The sequence below is a fragment of the Thunnus maccoyii genome, chromosome 6 (assembly GCF_910596095.1).
Source record: "Thunnus maccoyii chromosome 6, fThuMac1.1, whole genome shotgun sequence".
NCBI classification, from domain to species: Eukaryota; Metazoa; Chordata; class Actinopteri; order Scombriformes; family Scombridae; genus Thunnus; species Thunnus maccoyii.
The window spans coordinates 27,447,179-27,464,958 of record NC_056538.1 but is presented as its reverse complement, the minus strand read 5'-3'; the positions used below and the strand labels follow the sequence as shown (position 1 = coordinate 27,464,958).

The following is a 17,780-nucleotide window of genomic DNA, read 5'->3' as shown; positions in this document are numbered from 1 at the left end:
GCGAGAGCAGAAAGTTAAAAAACTGACAGCTAGCCTGTTAGCTTAACAGCAGTAGTTTTTTCATGCTAACAAAGTACAGGAAAATGTCATGATGGCTAGCTACAAGGTAGCTTTATTAAAGAGTGCCTCACTAAAGTTGCTGGGATAATATTCCCAGAGAATTCAACATCAGTATGTCTAGAAAAACAGTTGCCCGATGAGACAAAGACCTGTTAGCTAACTTAAAACAGCCAGCGTCAGGCAAAGCTAGTGCATTTGACTTTTACTCAATTGCATGTGTGCATGTGACAAGAGCACAGATGCTACGGACACAGCCCAGCAGTTAATTTTTTGCAGGGAGTTGACTATAACTTTTGCATCACCGATGGGGCTGCCTGATCTTAGAACTCTGAAGGGCACCGCAAATGGGTATGGACATTTTTGAAGCTGTATCTACTGCGATGGATGACATGAAACTGCCGTGGGAGAAGCTGTGTGAAGTTAAAACAGATCGGCTCCAGCAATGACAGGCAAGCGGGATGGGATGGCGTCTGTGGTGTGAAGGAAGGTTCACAACAATGAAGTTGAGGCTATTAAAATGCACTGTATTATCCACCAAGAGGCACTCAGTGCCGAGGCAGTCCAGCTCAGTGATGTGATGAACATTGTGGTGAAAACTATCAACTTAATTTGAGCACAAGCGCTCAATCACAGGGAATTCTAGGCTTTCCTATTTGAAGTTAATGCTGAATATAAAGACGTAATCCAGGACTCAGATGTGTGATGGCTCGGTCACAGCAGTGGTTTTATTCCCTGAGATGTGAAATTGACCAGTTTGTGAGGGAGAAAGACCTCCTCATGAACTGAGTGACCCTCTATGGTTGGCAGACCTGGCTTTTGTAGTTGATCTGACAAGCCAAGTAAACACACTGAACAAGAGCCTGCAAGGCAAAGATCAGCTCATGCCTCAACTTTACACACACCTGAAAGCTTTCCGTGTGAAGTTCCATCTCTTCGAGACACAACTACAAAACTTCAATGTGGAACACTTCCCCACACTGTTGGAACTTAAGGCTGTCTTCTCCAATGCCAGCCTTTCTACTAAAGAGGTGAAATATGTGTCAGTGATCACATCTCTTCTGACAGAATTCACTTAGCGCTTCCAAGACTTTGCTGACATTGAGAAAGACATCAAGCTCTTCACAACCCCATCCTCCATTGATGCAGCAGAAGTCGATGAGAGTATGCAATTGGAGGTTACTGAGATTCAATTCGACGATTCTCTGAAGAGTCGACATCAGCCTCTCTCCCCCTACCAGAGTTCTATCCGAGTTTGGAAAAGGCCAGGGGTCCGTTTCACAAAGCAGGTTCAACAAACTCTGAGTCTAATCCTGAACTCTGAGTTGATCTACTCTGAGATAAGAAACTCTGAGTTTCCGGTTCCAGAACAGCTGATTTGAGTCAGTTTATTCAACTCGGAGTAGTTTCACCTGGAGTTAAGCGCGTGCACCACAACTATAAAAAGCCAGCATCAATGGAGCCCCGATTCAACGAGTCACCATGGCAACGGGGAAGAGGAGGGCTGCGTTTTTCGCCCCACCAGAATTAGAAATCTTAATGCGATAATACGGCGAGTTTGAACATGTTTTCAAAAAGAAGTGCAACACCGCTGCAGCTGCAAAAGAGAGGGAGACGGCGTGGGAGAACATCGCTGCTCGGGTCAATGCCTAAGTTTAAATGTAGTCCTTTGCAATCACAATAATATTACAGAGGAAAACTGCTTGATTGGTCGCCTATTAATTTATTTTATTTAGGTCCAATCCCGCGAGGGAGAAGCGCACTTGGCAGCAGTTTAGGATAAAATATAAAAACATTGTTCAAACAGGTGAGACCTCGGCATAATCTCATGGGGGTACCTCACTTTGATCATGTTTTACATTGTAAAGTAAATATTAAGTGGCTGTTTGACTGTGCAGTTGTTTTATCCCCAACATAATGCTGGTTTCACACACATAAATGTCTTCTCATCTACATCATGTTCTGTTAAATAATTAATCCTATTTAAATTAACACAGACTTCTACTCAGCCAACAGAAAGAAGGCAGATGTCCGTAAAACGGGTGGTGGTCCAGCACCGCCACCTCTAACGGAGGCAGAGGAGCTGGCCCTAAGCCAGAATTTAGGAAGGCCAGTGGCTGGCCCCGACACTGTACAAAAAACTTCCGTTTGCAAAGAAACGCAGCGCAACATGCAATATCTGCTGGGATGTGAGAGAATTGATTACGATTAGTAATGTTGCAAATGTAAGGACGGATTAGGTTGTGTATGTAGATGATGGACTGTGACGTGAAACGGTACCGCTTAAAAAGATAATTGTCTGGAAATGCTAGAACATCTATGCGTGGTCTGATAACCATCTCTCAACGAATATTTAATTCTCTGCGCAGTAATGCTGCACCTTCATCCACGGGATCGTTATCAAAAGGACATGCCATGTTAGTGAAAAAGTCGCCACCTACTGTGCCTAATGGACTTCTAATATACTGACTCTGATTTTTTTAAATGATTTTTTTAAATGACAGACGGCAGAACTAGGCTACGCCAAAACTCGCCTGCTGACTGAATGAATGAGGAAATCAAATGGAGTGTGTGGCTCTGAAAGAGGGCGGAGACTGAGAGAAACTCGAGGTTCATTGAGAAAAACCTGGTCCCGACCAGGTTAGGTTCATAGAGTCTGTTACTACGGTAACTGACCGAGAGCTTAAGTTACCCCTCTCTGTGAAACAGGCTAGAGTTATCCCTCTTTCTCTGGTTTGAGTTACCTCCCTTTTTGAAACGGAAAACTCAGAGTTTCCCTCATTTCAGGGTTAACAGACCCTGAGTTTTCACTAAACCTGCTTTGTGAAACGGACCCCAGGTTTCTTCTCATGAGGTGCCACACGAGCAAATCTTTTCTCTGATGACTGGACAAAAGCCAACTGAGAACCAAGTTGACCGACAGCCATCTGTGCGACGTTCTTTGCATCTCAACAACAAGGCTTGTTCCTGTACGTGCCAGCTATTCTTCAGTCCAAGGCACAACATTACCGCTCCCATTGAGTGAGCTGCTGTTCCCATCATTGGTGAGTTAAAAATGTATGACGCAGTTAGTATTTGATGTGTTGACAACCTCAGTTAATTAATAAATGTATTCAATAAAATTTAATAAAACAATATCTAACAAACAGTTACCAAATTGATGCGCTAATAAGCCCATTTACTTTATTTACATAGGCTACATTACAAGCTTATCCTGTAATACAGTTTACTTACCCCCCCCCCCCCCCCCCCCTTTCTGTTTAAACATGGTTTTTCTACATTGTTTACAATTATATTACTGAACTCATGGACCACCTGCAATACCTTCATGAAACATACACACACACATACACACACTCTGTTTCTATCATTGTGAATATTAGAACCTCTGTAACGATATATATTCTGTCTTTTTTTTGCCCCTTCAGCATCCTAAAAGACTTATTCTCAAGAATTACCTGATGGACCAGTCTGAATACTTGCAAGAAAGAGACGCTCAGGGCTGCTGGAGAGTTGTGAAGGAATTTTGGAGACTGCCTTGTCCCTTCCTTGATCTTTTCTCCTGCTCTTATTTTTTACCCAGCCTTTTATTTTGCCCTGTTTTTTGAACACCTTTTATACTGAATTTTGGTGATATTATCACCGCTTTAACCTCTTGGCACAGAAACCAATAATTGACCATTTCTGCATGTTCTGACTCTTTTAACTTCAATAGCCTGTCTACAGATTTACACACTGCATTATAATCATTAAGGTGAACACTTGGGCCATGAACTGTATTCCCTGAGAGTTGTGGAGGAATGTTGGAGACTGCCTTGATCGTTTCTCCTGTTCTTATTTTGCACCTAGTTTTTTATATTGCACTGCTTATTGAATGAGAGTTTTAAAGAGTTTTCTTGTATTCATTTAAATTAAATTTAAGATACAGAAATGCCTACTGTAATATGTGAGCACATCGGTAAACTACTGTAATGTCAACAGTTAAACTCTTCAGTAGTGTGGTACAGTTATTTTGATAGAAAATGAATTTTTGATGGCACAGGGGTTACTGTTCTGCTCTAAAAACACAGTTTTTCTTTAAGTGTAACCAGTTGAAAATAGCTGCACTTAATATCGTTTGGTCCGTGACTCCTTATGTTTTTCTCTATGTGACCCACAACCAAAAAAGTCACACCTGCTGCAGAGAAAGAGTGTCAAACCAATGTGTCACTGAAGACCCACAGTCTTCAGATATTTCTTCCTGTTAACACTTTTACCTGTAGTGCTGTTACTAATGGGTGTTTATAGATTATTTTTTCCATCAGTCCAATGATTCTGTTAGATATATTTTTTGGGGGGGGCATTTTTGCCTTTTGCAACAAGGGTAAAAGTTGAGTTGCAGTTATGTAGCAAGCACTGTAACCATTCGGCTACCGGGGTGCTCCAGTCCAGTGATTATTTTGATGTGAAACTAAGCAAGCCAGATAATTTTTTGCATCTGAGAAGCTTTACTCAGCTAATTTTTTGGTATGTGTACCAGATTAATGACAATTATAAAAAATAAACTAATCAGTTAATCATTTCAATATGATTTACTTGCTTTTGCAGTGTAAAATGTATGCAGTTTGTACAGTGCAATGACAGAAAAATGTAGTGTCCATGGCATGTATAAAATCATGTATATAACCTTAAACTGTATAAGATCATAATTTCAAATGTGAAAAGCCTGTCTATAGTTCAAGGACCACAGTGTAACTGAATAACATTATTACAACAAAGCTACAAATTTACACTACAAGCTTGCAACATCCCACAGTAGTGCACATATAAAAAGAGAAGTAAAGATTGCGGGCTCAGAGAGATTGTGTTTCTTTTGAAGTCACTCGTTCTGGTTGGGTGATGGAGCTGACAGGGTTATTTTGGGACAATGAAAATGCGGCGTGATTAATGGTTCAAAACAAAAACTCTATCCCGAGACGATGTGTGTTCAGAGGACTGTGGCTGAGGAGCTGATAGTCCATCTCAGCCGACACCTCTAAATTAGTGCTGGTATCATAAATGTATTATAGAGCTCAGCCCTTAGTTTATCACATACACTCACCACACAGAATAACACCTTAAATCAACCTAAGAGCCATGTCATTTGTGACAGTGCCTCCCATAGTTTCGACCCCACCGGTCTGATGTCATCTGATCTCGGTGGATGAAAGCCCATCTACGGGAAATTCAGAAGCACCTTAATGGCACCTTTCCGAAACACTCACCTGCAAGGATTGAGCGTAGACTGTAATTGGCACGATATATCTCACCTTATCTGTTTCTGTCTGGAATGAGGAGGTAGAGGCTCCAGGTGAGACCTTTTACTGCGGCCATGACGCAGGAGAGGTCACTGATATGTGGAGACATACCTCAAAAAATTTAAATGCATTGCAGACTGTAGCTGTAAAGCTCCCTCATCTACCATGCTGTGTCATATTTCAGCAAGGTTTGACAATGCTGGTGCTTCACAGCTCACATAAAAAGGCTCCATTTTCTTCTATCTAGCAGGGCCATTGTTGAGTGCTCTATCTCTTATGTCTGCTGTAGTCATTTTGGGTATCTCATAGTAAAGCATTGTTCATTGTCACTGGCTTAAGAGATATTAATGAATATGATTGCTCTATCCTCCACTTGTGTTTGGACTCATTGTATCTGTATTTGACTTAAACTGGATAATTCTCAGTGCTATAATTTCCTGTGTGTCATACACTTTGAGGCACATTTGTAAAGCAAGAGCATTGTAATACAACTGAATGACTACTAAATTAAAGGTTTTTGTGACATTTTCCCTTCTAATAGTCATTATAAATTATTCAGAAGGTAACAGTCAGATCACATCGGTCATTTTGACATCTGTCTCTGTATTTTTCTTTATTTTTCCGTTTCAGATTCAGAATGCAGATGATGTTTTGATCACTCCCTTGGAAAAATTTCGGAAGGAGCAAATCGGTGCTGCGAAGGTAAGAGACCACCTACATGCACAATTAGCAACTGAACAATAGAGGATATCTCATGTGTACTGACACCCTTCGCCTCTTCTCCTCACCCCCTTCATCTCCGCTACAGTATGGAAATCACTAATTAAAGGTAAAAGGTGACACTGCTAAGAGAAGAAGCTCTCTCAGACTGATTGGAGGTATAAAAGAGGATGTCAGTTTTCAAGTTTGGTATTATAATATATTAAAACTTTGAGTTGAAAATATCAGTTCTAAAGTGGCTAGTTTATGTTTTTAGTTTATATAGTTAAAGATGGCATATTGGACTAAACAAGTATATGTCTTTGACAGACAAATAGAGATTGATGTTATTGTCAAAAATAATTGACAATATGTACAGATCACATATTAGGTGCTAAAAAAAAAAGTGCAAAGACCTTGTCACAGGTTTCGGTCTCGCAGTCTGCATGCTGTTCTTCCTTCAAAGATATTTCTGCATGATCAAACAGCAAGGTGTTTTTTTTTAACGCATTTATTACCTGATTACTATAAATTTACAATATCCAATATATTGTATTCACCATTTTTGTAATCAGATTACTGTAGTCTTGTTACATGTAATGCATTCCTCTCCAACCTATTGGACGTAGAGGATTGATAACAGTGGGGGTTCTGCCGAGTGTTGCTTGAAGGCATCCTGGTTCCACAGTGATATGTTGTTGAAACTGAAGTTGACTGCAAAGACTAGTGTGGGTTTGTTGCTACAAGCCATACTTTCATTCCCAGCCAACGCAAAGGCATAAAATGAAAGTACTGCAGCTTGTTTGTGGTCATTCCCTTGGTGAGATCACACATGAACAAGCTGGTAGAACTTGAGCCTTCACACAGATCTCCCGCTGAGTTTCAGAGTCTATTTCTAACTCCTCACTGGACTCTTTGAATCATTTGCACATCTTTACATAGCTCTAACCCCTGTGAGGGACATTGCAGCCTCAAAGTCAGACTCTCATCTTGATATATTTTACATGACTTGAAAGCCACTGGTGTGAAAAAAGTTGTCATTTTACTGTATTTCATTGGCATGCTCACAAGCCAACCTGCAGTGTGAGGGAACTATTTCTCTTCGTAGTGCTGAAGTGTGACCATCAATCACTCTCCTCTTTACTCGCCAGACTAAATAACCATTGTCGCTTCATGTCTTGGCCATCACATGTATCTACCGTAATGACATAGCACATTTTGCTTCCATCTCTTTCTCTCACTCTCTCCCTATCATAGTTCTCAGTGTTATTGCACCGACTCTCCATGTTTATAAAATGGTTTCTTAAAAGCCACAGCCCCCGTCACTCCCACTACCTCTTATTTCCTCCGACCACTTCCTCCTAATGGCTCTCTCCTACTATAGCCCTTCCCCCGCTAAACATTAGTCCAACTAGAGTGAGATAAAAGGCAGACATCACGAGTGGCTGAACAACTTTCCACTGTTCCGAGAATCTGGAGAGATCTGCGGGCTGTCTGACCCTTCCAGTTCCTGCGCTTCATGTCTGAGAACGTCAGATGGACAAACGGGGAGCTCTTGCCTTATTTGGGTATTCTGCGAGTAATCCCGCTGAGGTTACGTACCAGTGTATCAGCTTCTTAGGCACAAGCACAACACTTCCATGGCCATAACACACTAGCAGATTGACTGCAGCACTACAGGACATATTAGGCACAGTCTGCTTCACACAAGGCTAAACCAAATGTTTTGGAATAAAACCCATCAAACTTAACACGTCAAGAAAGCCATGAGGACTCAAACAATCGTGTATTTTGACTGGAACATGGAGCTACCATATGTACTGGCTGCCAAACCAAGATGTAGAACTGAAATTATGTTGCACTTCTTTTTTTCAGTTTCAGATACATTATTTTGAGCTAAAAGTTGTTTATCTCCCAGGCAAAGAGCAATAATTTCAGAAGTGAAATAATGACTGTTCTGGTTTCAGTGTATATATGTATTGTGTTGTTGTGCCAACACAGTCAGCTCCTCTGTGCATCCACTAAATTGCTAACTGATCTCCTACAACTTGGACCTCAACCTTAGGTCTGAACCCTCACATAGACTTGCTATTCTAAGGGTTACATGTATGATTTTTTTTCACAAGCTGAGATCTATTGGAGGTAATCTGCCTTAAGGTGGGTCTACACAATTTGTGTGTATGTGTGTGATTTTTTTAAAGCCTTGAAATTTAAACAGACCCCAGGGACACTTTTTCAAGACAACACCAGGGGGTGTCTAACTCGTGGGTGGCATTCCTGCTCTCTGAAATTTTGAAAATATCATATTCCCTTCAAGGGTCTTCAACATTAGGGGCACCGTAGGGGTCCCCCACTAGCTGAGTGTGAAAAATTAGTGCAAACAGACCCAGATGGGAGTCAGATGGCCATCGATAATTTGAGCTGTCCTCATCCTACAGAGGGTGCGCAGACATCAGATGATTCTTGGCTAGCTAGGGTCTCCAGAGGCGGAAGTGACATTTGCATTCATGCTATGAAATCCCAAAATATGCTAACCAAGACTGTGGAGTGCAGAGATCCGGTTAAAAGTGGTTTGGGGATATGCTCGCCAGCTGTGGGCTGTCCTAAAACTTTTCAATCATACAAATATGTGTATTTTTATAGTCTTTTATAGTCTTATGCACATGACTGTAAGCCTTTTGTTCTACATATCTGTCTTGAATTATATTGCAAAAAAAAACACTTGGAAATTGGGGGTTGGGTAAAAGCAATTTTTAATCAGCTGTAGTGGAGGCAAATTATGATGATATGATCATATTGTGTTATCGTTATTGTGTGCTAGTGGTGTGCACTGATATCTTCCACAGAGTCAGTCTTAGTGGTACCAGCAGATTACGCCTGAAGGAAGAAATATTCAAATCCCACTCATAGTGGCTTTAGTCAAGTATTTTTAGTCGATCAACAAATTATTTGAGCACTAAACCATTCACTGTTTATGCATCAGTGGCTCTGATCATGGTTGCCCACTGCACAACACAGCACACTTATTACAGCTTCACTGAAATCCGGCCACTTTAAACGTCAGATGATCAAGGGTGGAAGCAATGTCCTGGATATGTGCAAATTGTGTTGGGTAAACAACTTTGCAGATTTTCAGTTACTATATTTTCGATTAATAAATAAGACCAAAAAAAAAAAAAAAGGCAAAACATTTCACCTAATAACAGTGAGATGACAGCACTGCAGACACAACAAAATGCATAAATAATGTAATGCAAATTAAATATATTTCTTTCCATTATTTTCATGTCTGTCCCATCATTTTCCACTGTGCCCTACCCAGTAAAGCAGAAATACCATTAAAACAATCTTTCAGAAAGTAATTACATTTTCTCCTGATCACTAGAATTTCATGAGAGAGTCAAAGTAGACCTTAAGAGGTCAGTCTTCACCTGTTTGAAGGCAACACTGTATATATCAGCCTCTTGCTTTTTGCAGAAGCGATATGTATTAAATTACATTATATACAAACAATAACATCATATCATCCAGAAATGAATTAAAGGTAAAGGGCCTGAAAGTATGGCAGGTCAGACGTATTGTTATCATGTATTATTTTGAAATGAATGCATAATAATTAATGCAAAAGTGGTGTAAGTCATTACCTACTGTTATAGTTGTTAATATCTTTTCACATAATAGTCAAAACTAACAATTAGTTCTTAAAGACAACAAATCTCACTGTTAAGTAATTAAGGTATTCATGGCAGCTCTTAACCAGAGAATTCATAGTTTTTTGGTTTTTTTTATATTTGCATACATTTTGACAGCATCTGCTATACACTGGATGAACTGACACGATGGCTTGTTGTCTTACTGTATCCGGTGTTCACTGTTCTCTGGAGCTGAAAGTGACACTGAACACAGGACTCATAGCATGTCATTCCCTTTCTGTGATTTCTTCCTGTCAGACTTCACCGTCTTGGGGTTTAATAAAGCAGAATTGTCTTAATAATAATCTTTAACAATAAACAGAGGACTGGCCAGCAAAGTTCACAAACTAATCCTTGCAAAGTTGGATGCAGTAACCATATAATAACCATATAAAAGTGCTGACACTGAATAACTTCCTGTTACCTTGACCCTAATTAAGGTGGTCTGAGGGAGCCTTTATTATCAGCTACACTGACAGATGACACAGTCCAAAACAAATAATAATCAGATACATCTTGACAAGGAGTTCCTAACTTTCAGACGATTCAAGTTCACTTTTCTCACTCATTATCTCTCAGGTTAGGAAGTTACAGCGAGGTTTAAGTTGATCCTGACAGGGAAATGCCTAAGGGATCCCTACAGGATATGGTATAGACCTGTATTTATGCTGGGCTTGTCAAAAGACTTTTTCCAGACCATAATAATAAAGAACCTTTTGAAGATTAATCTTATGAAGATACCAGCTTTCTTCCTTGCAGCTTTGCTCACATCTCAAGTATTAGTATGAGATCAGATACGAAGGAAATATCCCTGTTGTGCAGACATGAGAGAATGTACACTACACCGAACTTGTTCTCTGTTCGCTAGAAAAGTGTGTATATGTGGTGCATTTATACTTTCATTTTTATTACTTTAAATTTAATACATCAGTGTCAGATGCACTAACTAATACTGATATTTTTGATAAACTAAATCTCTGTAGTCTGCCTCACCCACACTAAATACAGCCTATTTAGAAGTTTCATATCTTCAGAAGCAGATGTTTGTAATTACTTAGTGTTAATTGGCCAACTTCTTGCAGTCAGTAATGTCTCCCCAGGAAGTGGGATTTCAGGTAAAGAGGGAGACATTTTCGGCTTTGCTGCAAAGTAACTGAACTCAAGCTGAAGCCTGGTGTTCTGTCTGCCTCCCTTGTGGGAGAGAGACCAGCTCATGTGTGGTGGGGCATCAGAATAACCCAGCCATTGCTATTTAATCGCCATTCTGGACCTCTGCTCCAATTAGCTGTCTCTAATGAGCTCATAGCGATAGGTTGCAGAGTTCTCCCTTTCATGTCACTGCTCAGAGAATCCATTTAAAATGAACGTGTGGTGAAACATGCTGCATGTGATGCCTTGCAAGCCATTGATGTTTGTATTATTCCAGGGTGTCGGACAGAAGTGTAGTGTGATAGTGTGTGATATCTGGGGTTCTTTCCTCTATATACACACACAGACACATTCGACCTCCTTTGCCACTTACATCTGTTACCATGGTGATGAGAGGTTCAGAAATGATGGCCCTGAGGCTCGTTAGGGCCAGTGTCAAAACTGGCAATGTAGGGCTAGCGTCCAAATATTACTCCTGCCGTCTTCGTGCCTGCTCTCGACGTCCTTTCAGTAGCAAACTGACAACACCTGATGACCAGGTGAAAAGCTGCCAGCAGTTTTTCCTCTGCACTTTCCTCCCTATGACATTATAATAGCAATCAGCATACTCACCCATATTACAGCTGGCATCAAAGCGCTCTTAACGGCAACGTGAGACTTGCCAGTTCAAAAATTCCACTACACAATCTGAATCAGAATATTCTCTTCCTGCATCTGATTTATTCATGAGGGCAGACAAAGCAATCAGATGAGGAAATCTCCCAAGTGGTATGTTCATGTGTGTTTTGTGTACCACAGAGTGTTGGGAAGTGCTTTGGCGTTATCCATTCCCAGCCAGCTGATTACTCTGGGGCGCTGGCATTAATGTGTGTCAGAAACTTCCAACTTATGTGAGCTTTAGGCAATATATCTATCCACATCTATGTCCTCTGCCACCATGTGTTGGGCTTCAAAGCCTTTTGCCTGCACTGCTCCCCCGTTCTGTAGGAGAGTCTTTGCAATTTAAATCGCTCATATTCCACTCTGATTGCACAAACATATCCAGAGGGGGAGAAGTGTGCGCTTAGCACATGGACAAACCAACACCTGGTGTTCTGCTAGGGTATCATTACAGCAGCACCAGTTTATACACGTCCTGTCTGGATCAAAACAAAGCAGGACACTTTGGGTGACTTAATCAGGCTGGCTCTGCCTCACAGATTCACTGCGGCTGTGAGTCACTCCCCACTCTTTGTAAGTGTGAAAGAGTTAGTCCAGACGTACGGAGGAGTGTTTTTTTTTTTTTTTTTTTTTTTTTTTGTGAGGAGTTTTCTGGCAGGCTCACACCAGTCAGCAGTGCTGGGAGATTCCTGCTGTGACTGCGGGGCTCATATAAACCTAAAGCTCTTAATTTGATGTGATCCCCAGTGTGTGTGTATGTGTACATGTGTCTGCACAGTGTGAGTAGTTATTTTCCCCAGTTGTATGCTTCAGTTGTGTGTGTGTGTGCTCACCAACTAATGTCATGTCAATAGCACTCACAATGGCAGACAGTCAGCTCCCTTTTTATTCTCTAATAAAAAAACACTTGATCCTTAAGGGAAATTTATTTCCTGTCTATGTGATATCATATTTAATCATATGTTTATTTTGCTTTCCACCTGTTTATTTTCTCTTTATTTCTGAATAGCAGGCATATAAGCAATTGATTTCTCTCCCCCTCTTGAAAAGATCATTCCTGGGCCAGACATGACAAGAAAGATGGAAATAAGATGCCACTACATGAAATTATCTATTGATTTTTGTGCTCTACTTGTAATAGTTATGTAGGAGGGTTACAGTGTCTTGTGGTGAATTTCTCCAGTGTTTAACTGCTGTGGGGGTTGCTGAGGCAGAACACTGTTCTAGGTCATATCAGTAGCTAGTAGATTAGACTTGCTGAATTTCAGGGCCATGGGAATGAAAACAAACAAGCTGGATCTGGTTACAGTGGCCGTTTCCTCACACTTTCCCCGTCCCCTCTATTCTGTTCTTGACTAGCCCCTTTATGAATGTTTGCTTAGCGAGATGGGCAGTAAGTGGGCAAAGCTTGGTTTAGAGGTCAGACTTGCAGATGAGACACTTGAATTCCCTCACACAGACAGGTTCTCTCTGCTTGGGCAAGGATTGATTAAAGCCAATGAAGTGGATCTTTTTTTTTTGGGGAGGGGGGTGTTGAAATGTAGTAGTGGTCCATATGCTATGTAGATGGGCATCTGGCATGAAGAGCCCATTTCCTGTTACTTTCTCAGAGTCTTGTGGGACGTGCTGTCTGAGTCTCGGGACTGGTAACTATAGAGCTTGACTTGTCTTTGCAGGTGGATAACAAGGAAGGAAAATGCAAACAGCATCCAGCCGGTCCTGTCTGTGACAGTGCCAAATCCATTACGCTATTGATGATTTGCAGTGTTATGAACTTGTGTCCCCAGCTCACCATGAGAATAATAACGTATATTTCTTAGAAGCCCTTTTGATATTGCACAGTCCGTTATTGACCATGTCCACATTGTCTTCTCATCATTACGCAGTCATATGCCACTTTTATGACCTGTAATAATCTATTGACAGGAATTTTAAATGGCATGTGGAAAGTGGCATGTGAAAATGTAGTTAGACTTCCACCTAGTGGCAGTCACACCACACACCCCGAGATACGGGAACACATCTCACATTTTTAGTAATGTTAAAGCCTTTTATGTGTCTTGTGAACCATTTTAGGAAGGGAAGAAGAAATTCGATAAGGAAACAGAGAAATACTATTCCACGCTTGAGAGACACCTCAACTTGTCATCCAAAAAGAAGGAAGCATATCTGCAGGAGGTAAAACCAAAACAAATTTTCTGAACTCCAACAGGTTTTTGAATAATGCTGTTCTATGGTCAGCTTTGTTTCGCCCTAAAAATAAACTTTGTTTGTGCACCGTTCTCTGTTCATTACCTATCTAAGCACACACTGTTTCCAGGTGGTGATGTAAGCATTAACTCTCTGTCCACACAGCGCTCTCTCGGGTTGACCCTTCTTTGTTATGGCACTAACCCTGGTTTGTTTGTTCATTCCTAGGCTGACACGCAGATTGATAAGGAGAGACAACTCTTTTATGATGCATCCCTTGAGTATGTTTTCAAGATACAAGAAGTGCAAGAAAAGAAGAAATTTGAGTTTGTTGAGCCGGTAAGAGAAAGTATCAGTTTTACGTATTTTTTTGTGTTCAGTTTGTGCTGAATACATTAGACAAAGGATTAGTTGAGTGGCATATAATCAAAATAGTAGGGAATATTTGTAGTTTAATGGAAGTGCTGATGGAAGTGGCTTTTTAAACGTCTGTCATATCGTCCCCTGAGTGAAGACAGACGCAATTATACATCTCTCACAGGTATATACAGTATTTTCTCGTGTATATTCCAAACATTTGTCATCTTCATCACAAATTCTCTGTAATACAGTCGATCCATTTGGGCAAGCTAGTGGGTAAAATTAGATCAAGTGGTTGCTGTCAAACAAAACAAGACAAAGTGCAAGTGCAAATCAAAGGCTCTATAAAAGCCCCTACCTTACAGATTTGTGGAGTCAATTCTAACACCTTTAGTGAAAAAGTTACCAGGAAACATTAACTTCTCTGGGTGTTAAATGTCTGGGAATGTGAAATGGGAGCAAAGTGGCTGTTTTAAAAGCCCCCACTCCCATTTGTTTACATCTACTGGCAGTTCATCCAGAAACCAGGCCAGAAATGTAAATCTCTCCAGGCCCCAGGTAGTGCTGGGGAAAATGACAAGGCTCAACCTTGCCTGTGATGAATCTGGGCACAGATAAGATGGTTCATCCTTGAACATTTGATATACCAAGCTCTCATCCTAGAAATCAAATCAGTGGTTGTGTCTGAGGATTTGACTGAGAGCAGCTCTATGTTTGCAGGATCCACTATGCTACAGATGAGATCAGTTTTTTTTTTTTCTTCCAGCAGTACTGCCAGTGCTTTTTCCACACTGGTCAAGGATATTTCTGTGTTATACAGAAAATAAGATCAATATCTGTCAACAAAAAAGAACCACAAACTTTTCGTCCATCATTGTTTGTGCAATATTCGATGCATCAGTTTGAAAATAATTAATTTCATCAGATTTGCTAATTAATTTTTCTGCAATACAGTCCTGTTTAATAAGAAGTTAATTAGTTTTAACTGACAATGCAATATGTACATTGTAATTATAGATTTACTCCAAAAGTGGATATCCACAGAGTTTGACATTTACACTGATAATATGATTGATAGCACAGAATTAAAGTAAATTGTGTACTTTTCAGATGGCAGTAATATAATTAAATCCATAGTTTAAAAAAACACTCAATAGACTAGATTCCCCATGTTTTAGAGATATCAAAGGGTTATTATGTGATTATAATAATGATTATTGTTTCTCTTGTACAAAATGGCCATCTCATGTTGCAATGTGTTTTTAAAATGTGCTCTCCAATGTGAATTAGTAACACACACTGTAGCTCTATAGTGTTTATTAAGCCTGTAATCACTCTTAAACGATGTTCTTCTCCAGCTCCTGGCCTTTCTTCAGGGTTTGTTTACATTCTACCATGAAGGATACGAGCTGGCTCATGAATTTGAGCCGTACAAACAGCAGCTCCAGTTCAACCTACAGAACGTAAGTCTCAACACCTTAGGGGTTGTACACAAAGCCAACCAGCCACGTAATCAGATTCTGCAGCTTATCACACCCTAATATAACAAGCAGAGTTTTCACAAATGGATAGCGATGTGATAAAAAGAGATTCTTTGCTGCGCAGAGGATCGATATTTTCAGAGTGTTGTGTTTCAGACAAGTTACTGCAGGATGTTTAAGGGCACCGTGTCAAAAAAAAAAAGAGTTAGAGTTGGAAGTAAAACTACAGCTGCAGCCATGCGCCCTCCTTCCATCACTATGACCTCACCAATTGCAGTCTGAGGGCCCAAATTTCTTTCTGGTCCAACATGTCAGCACCATTGACCTGTCAATTTCCACTCTGTAACCCTCTCTCCACGTCCTCAGATGCAGAGAGCTCTAATAGATGGAGAAGGTGAGGCTGTCTCACCATCTCTCTAGTTGGGGATATAAGACAGCCTCATTCTGACCTTTTTGACTGGGGAAAAGAGGATTCCTGGGATGTATTAACAGCTGAGTCTCTGTTGTAATTTGGGATTTCTTGAAGAAAAAGTTTCCAATATAAATTTAATGTATTTGAATTAGATGCTCTGTCTGCATTTCCAAATGGTTTGCCAGTGTGCTAGTCATTCTCTCCCCCAAGTGGTCTCATGTAGCTGCACAAATATGATTTATTTGTCAGTTTTGTGATGTTTTTCCTTTATTTCTTAAACGTCTCAATCTGCTCCCTGATGCAGGCAATGCAGTTATACTCAAATCCTGCATTTTTCACACAGACACGAAACAACTTTGTGAGCACCAAGCAGGAAGTGGAGAAGCTGATGAAGAGGATAAGGTCTGCAGATCAGGACTATAAACCCCCAGGCCAGTGGACGATGGAAGGCTTCCTGTACGTCCAGGAGAAACGTGAGTATTTCTAGCTGGGCTCCCAGCCAGCCAGGCCCTCACATGCCATCTCCCCTCCCCCTGCCTCACTTATAAGTGCATGGTTTTACATCCATCACCATAAACATGTCTTGAGTTCTCCCAGAACTCTGCAGAGGAGATCCTCTCGCATAGAGCTCATACTTCATCCTGTTTACCAATTCACTTTGATGTGCTCTCAAACAAGGAAGGGGGATACCACAAATTGTAGATTTTTATCAGCAGCAATAAACAACTTTTGATTTATCACACTTTAATTGCAAATTGATTTTCAGAAGTCTTTCCAAGAGCCTGTGGTACAGAGAAAAATATTTTGGCTCAACTACCATTTTCTTCTTTATTTATCTGTCCTAGGTCCTCTGGGATGCACATGGACACGGCACTACTGCACATACGAGAAAGGCAGCAAGACCTTTACCATGAGCAACACTGAAACTAAGTCGGCTGGGAAACAGGTAGTTTCATATGTTTTAGTGTATTTTAGTTTAGTTTAGTCTGTGTGTGTGTGTGTGTGTGTGTGTGTGTGTGTGTGTGTGTGTGTGTGTGTGTGTGTGTGTGTGTGTGTGTGTGTGTGTGTGTGTGTGTGTGTGAAACAAAGAAACCCTTTGAGACTCATAACAATGTCTCAACCCAGAGGGGGAAAAAGTCAAAATGATAGAAGTGTAAATTTGGTAAACAAAACAAAAGACTTGTTAACTCAAGGCAGAAAAAAACTGTTCAAAGATGAAAAAATCCACCAGTAAGAAGAAACTGGTAGACAAGGAATGAAATAACCTTTAAACAGGAAGTTATGGTGTCTTGTTTTTTACATGATTAACTGAACAGTTTTACCTCATTTATAAGCTTTGACACGTACAAATGAGTGGAAACCACATGAGATTATCAACATATTTCATACTTTATGTACTTGTCTAATGTATTTAGTATGTTATCTTATGTTTATATTTTATTACATTATAGTGTATGCTAGGGTTTTTTTCTCATATTCTCATATTGAATATTTTGTTTTATTTTGTTATTTGTTGTGTTGGTTTTTCTATAGATATAAATTTCTCTCTTCTAGTGTTAATATGTATATTTACTGTGTATTTACTATTCCTTTGCAATACCTGGATAACCTGCTGCTGTAACACTACAATTTCCCAATTTGGGATCAATAAAGGACATCCATCTATGTATCTACATATATCTAATTATCTATCTGTCTATCTATCTGTCTATCTACCTATTTTTTCATCCATTCATCCATCCATCCATCCGTCCATCCTACCACCACCGACTGCCACCATCCCATAAGTTATTGCATGTACTAA

The 17,780-nt window shown here is 40.3% G+C and overlaps 1 protein-coding gene across 4 annotated transcripts in view; it reads left to right on the top strand.

Annotated features, from left to right (window-relative positions):
* LOC121898900 (rho GTPase-activating protein 42) overlaps positions 1-17,780 on the top strand; it is a 63,056-nt gene that overhangs the window by 33,333 nt on the left and 11,943 nt on the right. For all 4 annotated transcript variants that reach the window (XM_042414412.1, XM_042414411.1, XM_042414414.1 and 1 more), the window contains exons 4-9: positions 5,964-6,035; positions 13,610-13,711; positions 13,952-14,062; positions 15,442-15,546; positions 16,320-16,449; positions 16,822-16,922. In XM_042414412.1, the coding sequence (XP_042270346.1) occupies positions 5,964-6,035; positions 13,610-13,711; positions 13,952-14,062; positions 15,442-15,546; positions 16,320-16,449; positions 16,822-16,922 (621 nt within the window). The remainder of the gene's footprint in view (positions 1-5,963; positions 6,036-13,609; positions 13,712-13,951; positions 14,063-15,441; positions 15,547-16,319; positions 16,450-16,821; positions 16,923-17,780) is intronic.